General features: G+C 41.2%; 2 protein-coding genes across 2 annotated transcripts in view; both read left to right on the plus strand.

The window, feature by feature from the left end:
- The window catches only part of LOC146487099 (uncharacterized), a 110466-nt gene that overhangs the window by 72922 nt on the left and 27544 nt on the right, over positions 1-10000 (plus strand). The window lies entirely within an intron of this gene.
- Positions 574-2376, plus strand: LOC146487102 (uncharacterized). The gene has a single exon (XM_085089752.1). The coding sequence runs from the start codon at positions 574-576 to the stop codon at positions 2374-2376; it is 1803 nt and encodes a 600-aa protein (XP_084945878.1).

The following is a 10000-nucleotide window of genomic DNA, read 5'->3' on the forward strand; positions in this document are numbered from 1 at the left end:
TGTACACCTAATGAGAGTACAGAAGGGAATGTTACTGACGAACAAAGGGTGGAAAGTGCGGCACCTATGCCAGAACATATTGGGATGGGAATGTGCAATGATCAGGTATTTCGTGATGGGTTTCAGGTGGTTGTTAATTTATCTAGCAGAGAGCTTACACAAGCTGAGATCTCACTATTATCGAAAGGGTTATCATTTTGTCCGACTCCAAGGGGGATTGATATCTTTGCCTTGAGGAAAGACATGTTTGACTATGTGAGACATCTGCGCTTAAAAGAGTATTACTGTGGTGATGAAGAGGTCGATGGGGACTTTTCCGAAACACCTGGGTTTCGAAAACGGTCTACGTGGTGTCCGGAGAGAAACAGAGATGTGGTATTAGAAACTTATGTGACTATGCTGGAGAGTAAGATATTCTCACAAGATTTGAGGGTTCGTTGTCAAAGAAATTTGTCGAAGGAGGAACAGAAAGCATTGGACAATTTGAGGGGATATACCGATATCATTATAAAGCAGGCGGATAAGGGTTGAGCGGTAGTGGTTGTGGACAGGGTACGGTATGTTGGTGAAGCCATGAGGCAGTTGAATGATAAGGACGTCTATATTCCATTGAATGAAGACCCCACAGCGGAAATGATTGAGCTAATTAATGGAAGAATTCGTAGACTTCATGGTGATGGCTATATTAGTGATTCAACTCTGCAGTACTTATTGATTAACAGTGACGCGAGAGCTGGGCGTTTTTATCTCCTTCCTAAAATCCATAAGCAAAATTGCCCGGGACGGCCGGTGATATCTGGTTGTAACACACCTACAGAAAAAATTTCTGCTTTTGTGGATTATCATTTGAAACCTTTGGTGCCACAGATTCCCTCTTATGTCAAGGATACTAATGACTTTTTGAACAAACTTAAACATATGGAGAAGTTTCCCGAAGGGGCAATTCTGGTCACTCTTGACGTGGTTGGCCTTTATCCTAATATCCCCCATGATGAAGGTTTGGAAGCTATACGAAAAATTCTGGATAAGAGAATAGACCCGGAGATTCCTACCGCTCATATTGTTGACTTGGCGGAATTGGTTCTCAAGAACAATAACTTCGAATTTAATGGTAGACATTTTTTACAAAAACGTGGTACAGCTATTGGTACCAGGATGGCACCGGCCTACGCTAATATATTTATGCATGACCTTGAATCGCAGTTACTTGACTTAGCTCCAGTAAAGCCCTATCTTTGGCTCAGGTACATTGATGATATTTTCATGATTTGGACGGCAGGAGAACGATCACTTCAGGAGTTCCTGCAATGGATAAATCAGTTTCATGATACCATCAAGTTTACATGGGACTGGTCAAAACGGAACATTCACTATCTTGATGTACAAGTTATAAACAACAATGGTGTTCTTGAAACTGATTTGTATACTAAGTCAACTGATAAGCATCAGTACTTGTTCCATACTTCATGTCATCCTAAAGGGGTTAAACAAAGTATCCCATATGCACAGGCTCTTAGGCTCAGACGTATTTGTTCTACTTCTACTGCGTTTGAGCATAGGGCGGCTGATCTTAGAAAGTATTTAGTTTCCAGAGGTTATCAAGAAAATTTTGTTCGGGACCAAATACATAGGGCTCGGGTAATAGACCGGGGAGAGCTACTTGCACCCAGGCCACGAACAGCTAGCAAACGATTACCGTTTGTAGTTACGTATCATCCATGTCTTCCTAATATTGGGGGAATTCTAAGAGAGTTACATCCGCTTTTACACCTCTCCAGTCGGTGTAAGCAGGCCATTAAAGATTTGCCCCTGATGGCGTTTCGTCGTCCTAAGAGTTTGGGGGACTATCTGGTTCGCGCTAAATTACGACCTCTAGATAGGGGATCTGCGGGTATGCGAGGAACTCATAACTGTGCCAGTAACAGATGTGATGTTTGTAATTATCTCATTGTAGGTGATAGTTTCTCTAGCCATGTTACTAGTACAAGCTATACTATAAATCATAGTTTGGATTGCAATTCCAGGAATGTTGTTTATTTAATCAGTTGCAAGGTTTGTGGTGTCCAATATGTTGGCTCCACCACCACTAAGTTTAGGTTGAGGTTCAACAACCACAAGAGCCGTTTAAGAGCCCATTCCAAGATGTCTGCTGCCAATAAGGAGAGCGATGACCTTGTTTATAGACATTTTTATGGTCCTGGACATCACGGACTGCAGGATGTTAGCATCCAACTAATAGACAAGGTTAATGCAAGAGAAGATCTACTTGCAAAGGAGGGCCAGTGGGCATATCGGTTACGATCCTTGAAGCCGGATGGGCTCAATGAAAGCGATTTCTTTTTTAGCCAAAATAAGGGGGAACGTATCCGAAATTAGATTTCTGTTTTTTCTATCGAATTACTTATTATATATTCTAGTGGGTAATTTGTATGTAATTTTTCCCTTATTTTAGCATTTATTTGTCCTAGTCACTCATATACTCTCTGTGCGCGTGCTATTGTTAGGCACGCGCTTGTTTTATATTTTGGCACGCGCGTTTGTTATGTTTATGTTTGAATTGTTACCGTTAATTTCGGTTATAGTTGTCGCGCGCATTTTCGTATTTCAGTGGCTACGTATAGATTTGTGTGTAACGGTTTTTCTTCATTCACCCTGAAGAAGACCGACAAGTCGGTCGAAATATAGGTGTTCCTTTAAAAAGTGTCTTGTCTTCATTGGTGTTTGATATATAATTTCATGAAGAAAACATCTACACGCATTGGATGCTTGTGAAAGAATTTATATATATATATATATATGTATTTTTCTCACATTTGTAATTGGCATTTTTATAGAGTTGTAAAGCATTGAGACTTAGTGTAATGCTTAATTATATATTATTATTATTATTATTATTAATGGCTCCGGTGGGTCTAGACGTGCCACCAGTTGACATCCATAACAAGACTTGCAAAATTTCTCTGCTGCCTTATCCATACAAGGCCACCATACTTTGCTTCTCAAGTTTTGCTTTGTTCCTACGATTCCCAAATGTCCCTCATGGGCTAAGGCAATTGCTTGAGACCTTAGCTTGCTTGGCAGTACAATACGGGTACCTCTTAGGACTAGTTTCCCGATCACACACAGTTCACCTGCAGCTGGTGAATAAGCCTTGCATTTCTCAAATCGACCAGTTTTAACTGCTTCTCTCAGAGCTATCAACTCTTCGTCCACTGCAGATGCTTCTTCAGCTTCTCTTGTAGTTAGGGCTGCGGGTGTAGCACTGATGGCTGCAAATCGGACATATTCTTCTGCTCCATGTTCATAACTCGTTGCTTTGTTCCGACTTAGCAAACGGGAGAGAGGGTCAGCTATGTTGCTTTGCCCTGGAGCATACAAAATGCGGAAGTTGTACGGTTGTTGACGGATTACCCATCGTTCAATTCGGGCTGAGGGTTTGGAACGGGGACCATAGATGACTTCCAACGGTTTGTGGTCGGTTACATGGAATCTCTCGCATGCCCAAACAAGAGCAAGGGCCTCCTTTTCAATTTGGGAGTATTTGCGTTCATACTCTGTGAGGCTGCGGCTTGCATAGCAAATTGGCACCCATGCTCCATCCTGGCTTTGCTCTAACACGGCTCCAAGGCCAACAGGACTCGCGTCTGCGATGACTTTGCTTGGTGCATTCTTGTCGAAGTATGTGAGTGTTCCTGCTTCAGCCATGCTTTGCTTCAATGACTCAAAAGCAGCTTTTTGCTCAGCTCCAAAATGGAATGGGACATCTTTCCTGGTTAGTTGCCTCAGTGGTTCTGAGAGTGTGGCAAAATGAGGAATAAATCTGCTGCTGTAATTAGCCAATTCCAGGAAGCTTCGTACTTCGCTGACAGTCGTTGGCTCCCTTGTCTCCTGCAGAGCTCTAACTCTTTCCTCTGTTGGGCCAATTCCTTTTTCAGAGAGGAGAATGCCCATAAAAAACAATCTGTCCACGTTGAACAGGCATTTGTCAACATTGAGGGTCAAACCATGCTGTCTGAGACGTTGCATAGTTTTGTGAAGGCGCTGGTCGTGAGTTGTCTGGTCTGGGCCATGTACAATGATGTCGTCAGAGATATTGTCGACTCCCTCTATTCCAGCTAAGGCGGTAGATATCTCACGTTGGTACTGCTCACTTGCTGAACTCACACCAAACAATAGGTGCTTATACCTGTACAAGCCTTTGTGTGTCACAAAGGTGGTTATCTGGCGTGACTTGGGACTAAGTTCCAGCTGATGACATCCCCACTTTAAATCTAACTTGCTGAAAACTTTGGAGCCATTCATGTTGTGCAGCAACTCATCTACGGTTGGTATGGGGTATCGACCCCGTATTATTGCTTCATTCGCTTTCCTCACATCAATGCAGAGACGAATATCACCGTCCGCCTTCGGAATGATTACTACTGGGTTCACCCATGGCGTTGGCCCATCGGCCTCTTCTATGATGTCACAGTCTAACAATTCTTGAACCTTTCTCTCCACCTTATCTTGCAAATTGAAGGGAATTCGCCTCAGCGGCTGGGCTACTGGTTTCACTGCGGGATCTATGTGTAATGTGACTTGTTTAGATTTCAGCTTTCCAATTCCACCAAACACTTCTGGGAATTTTTGCTGCAGTATCTGCTTGGTTTCAACACACCTATTTTCAACACAGCCAGCTTCATTGCAGTATCCTTGCCAAGGAGTGGTACTCCCTTTCCTTTAATAACTAGGAATTCAGCTTGAGCTTTCCCTTGGCCAATCACCACTTCACAGATAAAACGACCTTTTACTGGGAGGGGCTTGTTAGATGCATAAGCATACAGTTTCCTGTCAACAGGGGCAGCTTCAGACTTGCACTTGACCCTTTTAGCTTTCAATTGCTCCCAAGTTTCTTCATCAACAATGTTATTGGTGGCTCCAGAATCCACCAGCATCTCTAATTCTACCCCACCCACAGACAACTTAAGCATGTTTGACTGGACTCTATCCGTAACTGTGAAAGCATAATCAACTTGCTCCCCACTGGCTTGTGGTTCTTCTTGGATTTGGTTAACTCCTGGTTTCTTTGTTTTGGTTTTGTAGACACTAGCAAAATTGTCTTTCCCTTTACATTTTCTACAAGTTTGGCCTCTAGAGGGCATTTTGAATCTCTGCCCAAATGACCAGTTGACCCACAACGATAGCAATGAATTTCTCTGCCCTTGTTCCCTTTACTCCTTTGTTTACTCTTGGGTCTCCCAGCTTTCTCATAAACCCTGTTTGCATCTAGTTTACTCTGTTCTCTCATACTGAGCTGAGACATTTGGTGCTCTACACTTTCACACTGTTCTGCGAGTTCTAACGTACGGGCAAGGGTTAGCTCTTCCCTTTCCTCGAGCAATTTACGTCTCACATAGTCTGACCTACATTTTTACAGGACAGCGTCTCGTAACTGGTTTCAAAGTCTGCACCAAAATTGCAGTCCTTTCCTTCTTTTCTTAATGGAGGTACAAACTGCAAAACAGTCTCACCCTCCTTTTGTTGGAGTCGATGAAATTTCTGGCGAGCGAAAGCAGAGTTGACTTTAGGAAGAAAATACCCATTCAACGCTGTTACAGTTGCTGCGTATAATCGGTTGCTTTGCCGGTGTCCGCGAGAGTAGAGAAGATTTCTTGTACATCCGGGCCTGCGAAATGGAGTAACATGGCTCTTCTCCATTGTTTCGTGGCTGCATTTGTACCCTCGGTGATAATAAGACCTTTGCCATCCGCGAACAGTTCAAAAGATTAAGTTAACCATCGCTTCCATCGTGGTCCCAACGTGGCTGGATCCAAGTGACAATCGAACTTAGGAATCGAATTTGAAACGCCACTTTCGCTCGAAGACATCTTGTGCCGTACTTATCCTCGTCACCAATGTCGTTTCCTCTTAATACATAAATTAGAAGAATGGTAGCCGTGAAACTAGCCCAGAGAAAGACACACAACTAGTCAACCATGTGCCCTCTTTATTACTCTAATCCCATAATAATCTCGGCCTAGGTTGCTACTTCATGTAATACACGACAATTACCAATGCAAATAAAAATAGACAATGACTAAGGTGGATATGCAAGTGCAATATATTAAGAAATGGTAAACTGTTCAGCGGGCACTATTGAGTTACGGATGCATGCAGGAGGTTGCTAAGCATGCAAGAAGCGTGACAGCCACTTGGGGCATAGCTGAGAACCACTCTAGCTTCTCGAGCACTTAGCAAACCTCCTGCATGTGCCAATAACTCATGCAATAGTCCACCCTGATCTGGTTACCATTTTTTTATAACATAACCCAAACATTTACAGTGTGACGCACCTTACCAATTGGCCACCCAACAAACTTTTTTTGCAAGTTAGCCAATTGGGATTGTAAAAAAAGTTTGTTGGGTGGCCACGGTTAGGCAATAGAATTTATATTAAATTGAGTTACTGACATGTATCTAAATCCAGTGCTTTCCATAGTTATTGATGAAAAACATTTTTTGGCATATCTGTAAGACATGCTTAATTGTAGGACATTTTTGTTGTTGTTGCTTATGTGAATTCATTTGTTTAAAACATTGGAAAACTTCACCACTACGCAAAAATAATTAATACGCTAGCCAGCACCCATGGGCAAGTGGTAAATGCTTAATTGACCAATCAGAATGCATGCTTTGCTTTAGTTATGTCATAATACAGAATAGAAAGCGGATGTAACAGTCCTGTACTGATTAAAAAAATGTATTTGGTGGATATCTCGTAACCACCTCTCACCTTTGGTTTCCAATTTAGAGCAATGTGACATCATGATTGACTGATGTCCACCTTAATTACACTTAAAATAGTTTAAGTTATACATGAAAGTGATGGTGTATTACAGGCACCAATTAATGCACGCTTATTTCAGTTTTTACTAGAGTTTTCTTTACAGTAGCTGAATTGATATGTCACTGTTCAGCAAACTCCATACATGCTGCATAACCCAGATAAATAAAAGGCACTATATATAGTCAACCTTATTTCAAAATTTTATAGTCCTACAAGGGGAGACCATCACGCAAGAAATAAACTTTGGGTTAAAAATGTATTACAATTATAAAAGAATACAACTAGTAGTAATCGAAGATTATAGTGCGTCGACTTAGGCCCTTAGGCACCCTACTGGGTTGCATTAATCATGTTAAGATTACAGGAACCTGTAAGTATAGTTGCAAAACATTAGGTTATTGTCTGAGAACAATTGTCAAAAGCCGTTAGAAACGTTTTATGCTACCAGTCCCAGGTGTTTATAGGGCATCCTACCAAGGATGCGGCCGATATTTCAGAAAGGATCTTACCTTGTCTTGTACTTTTCCTTTTGTACTTTTCGCAGCAAAACCAAGAGGAACGGTTCGAAACGGGCGCGGGACGTCAAGATGCTATTGTGACGTTTTTATAATGAACGGGGAAAGAAAAGTTCCTCGGAGATGCATGACATGACCACACTGAAGAAACGTCTATGTTTTTTAAAACCATTTTTGACACCTTTTGATATTTATTTTTATAACAATCACATCCGATACACAACCTCTTTTCTCGATTTCTCGCGCTTAATAACATGCATGTGCACAGAGGTAGGGTCTAAGTACAAAAAGCGGTTTTCTCCACACTGAGAAAGGGTTATATACCCGAAAAGCGTGCGCGCGTGTGTGGGTGTGTGTATGAGTGTTTTTTCAAAACATTATTAATATCTATTTTTATATCAATCCCATCCGATATACAATCATATCCGATATACAACCTCTTTTCTCAATTACTCGCGCTTAGGAACATTTACAGCGGTAGGCTGCTGCTGCTGAACATTTACAGCGGTAGGCACTGGGTACGAAACGCGCTGGGCATGATGGACTGTCATATTCATTATGCTATTGTGACAGTACGATTTTGCACCAACATATTTTCTCAATTTTTTGCGCTAAGAAACATGCGCGCTGGGCATGATGGACAGTATTGGGACGACTGGATTAGGAAGCGTCTCCTTTGTGGACAAAAAATATAACACTACATGAAAAAAACTAATAACTATAAGAAGGGTATGTATATCCCTTGAAAGAAAGATTTACATGAAAATTTAATTAATTAATTAATTAATTAATGACGATGATTGAAATACTCAGATAATGCCTTTTTGGATTGTTCAGCGGACTAAAACAAGGTTAAACAAGAAATTGTTCTTCGCTCTTTTAGCAGTTTTCACTTCAGCTCTTTCAAGAAACCATTGACGTTTCCCGATTTCCGCACATAACAGTGTGCAGCTCTCCTTTGGACTCCTTTCACTTGTTAGTTGACATGCTTGATAAGATGTGGGTCCCAGACTGAACTCGCGTATTTTACATGGGCTGCTTCTTTCACTTCCTCAGGGCAATTTCTGTCAGTTTTCGTTGGTGTGTGCAAAGAGAATGGAAATCGTTAAAGTCTTGCAATATCGATGGCTGCTCTTGTTGATAACCAGGGAATTGTGACGTATTGCTGTGGAGCATGTCAGTAACTGTCCTGGGCATGAATTAACCATTTTCAGTTTTGGTGTCTTTTGTTTCTCAAATTACTGAGAATGGATTTTGGTCTGATACTAAGTTAACGTATCAACAATTTCAGTTATCCAACCAAAATTCAGGGCCAATGGCTGCGACTCAGACGAGCTATCTTTGTAAGCCATTAAGAATCTTCTAACTTCTCTTCAAGCAACGGGCAACACCTTGCTATCAGAACACAAGATGATGTCTTCCAGCACAATTAAAGGTCATTGAATAACAAAAGTTAAATATCTGAAAGAGGACCTGTCCCAATAGAAAATTGAAGTCAACCAAACCTCAAAATAAATCGCAATCATATTACAGTGTTTTTATTCGATCTGAACTAAACTATGCATACATGTATATTGCACTTAAATGAATACGAATTAATGAAACATAAGTTTGAACTGTGGGTGAAATATTAAATATAAAAAAGGCTCTCGTAGTTATTTACAGAACGCAGTTGCGAAAGGAAAGCCTGAAAAAAATTCAGGCTTGAACAGGATTTGAACCCATGAACTTTGCGATGCCGGTGCAGTGCTCTACAAACTGAGCTATCAAGCCAACTGGGAGCTGGTATATTGTGAGTTCCAAATTTCCAAAAGTTTATAACTGACATTAATGCATGTTACAATAATGACTCACAAATGAGACCCTTGAAGCTTTCAAAGGTGATTCTTAAATCTTATATGAAACTACTCAATGTTTGCAGAAATCAAACTGATTCATACAATTAACTGGTCACCTATTACTTCTATGGCTTATAGTTATCAGATTTCTTGAAGTCTAATTTCCCTACAGCCAGGTGTTTTTGCACATCTCATAAGAGAAACTAAAACTACATAAACTTTGTACAAGCATGCATTTTTGTGCTTCCTTTTGGCGCATGTGCCTCTTTCTAATGTGTTCAAAAGGCGTTAACAATTTTCTGTACAAACTCCACTCTATATGCAGAGTGTTGTTGATTTCCCCTGAACTGGTCTTTGTGGCACTGAAGTTGATGCTCATTCGAGAAGCATATTGTTGGGACATCCCGTTCAGGGAGAGTGGGGGCAGGGACAGTAGATAGGAACCCTTCCGATGGGGCGTTGGTTTGTCATGTTTGTCACTCCTTGTAAGCACGTGTATAATTCGAAGGTGGTCACTACTTTTTCACCTATGGCTTTCTTCAAGGTAATTTTTGGGATCTTGACCAGTGACTCCGCACAACTGTTTAATGATGCAATTTGCTGCACCCTGGGTGTAGCAAATTGATATATCATTCCCTTTTGAATACTTAATTCCTCAAGTAGTTTCGCATCACATCTTTTGATTATCTCTCGTAGCTTGTGTGCCACGTCCACTGGTTGTATGCTATTGTCGCTCAGCTCAGAACTGGTTGACCTCTTAATGAATTCCATGGTTGAATAATCTACAGCTAGTTCCAAGGGCACAGTCCTCGTGTTCAGGC

This window comes from Pavona decussata, unplaced genomic scaffold, assembly GCF_977016875.1.
Source record: "Pavona decussata unplaced genomic scaffold, jaPavDecu1.1 SCAFFOLD_19, whole genome shotgun sequence".
NCBI lineage: Eukaryota > Metazoa > Cnidaria > Anthozoa > Scleractinia > Agariciidae > Pavona > Pavona decussata.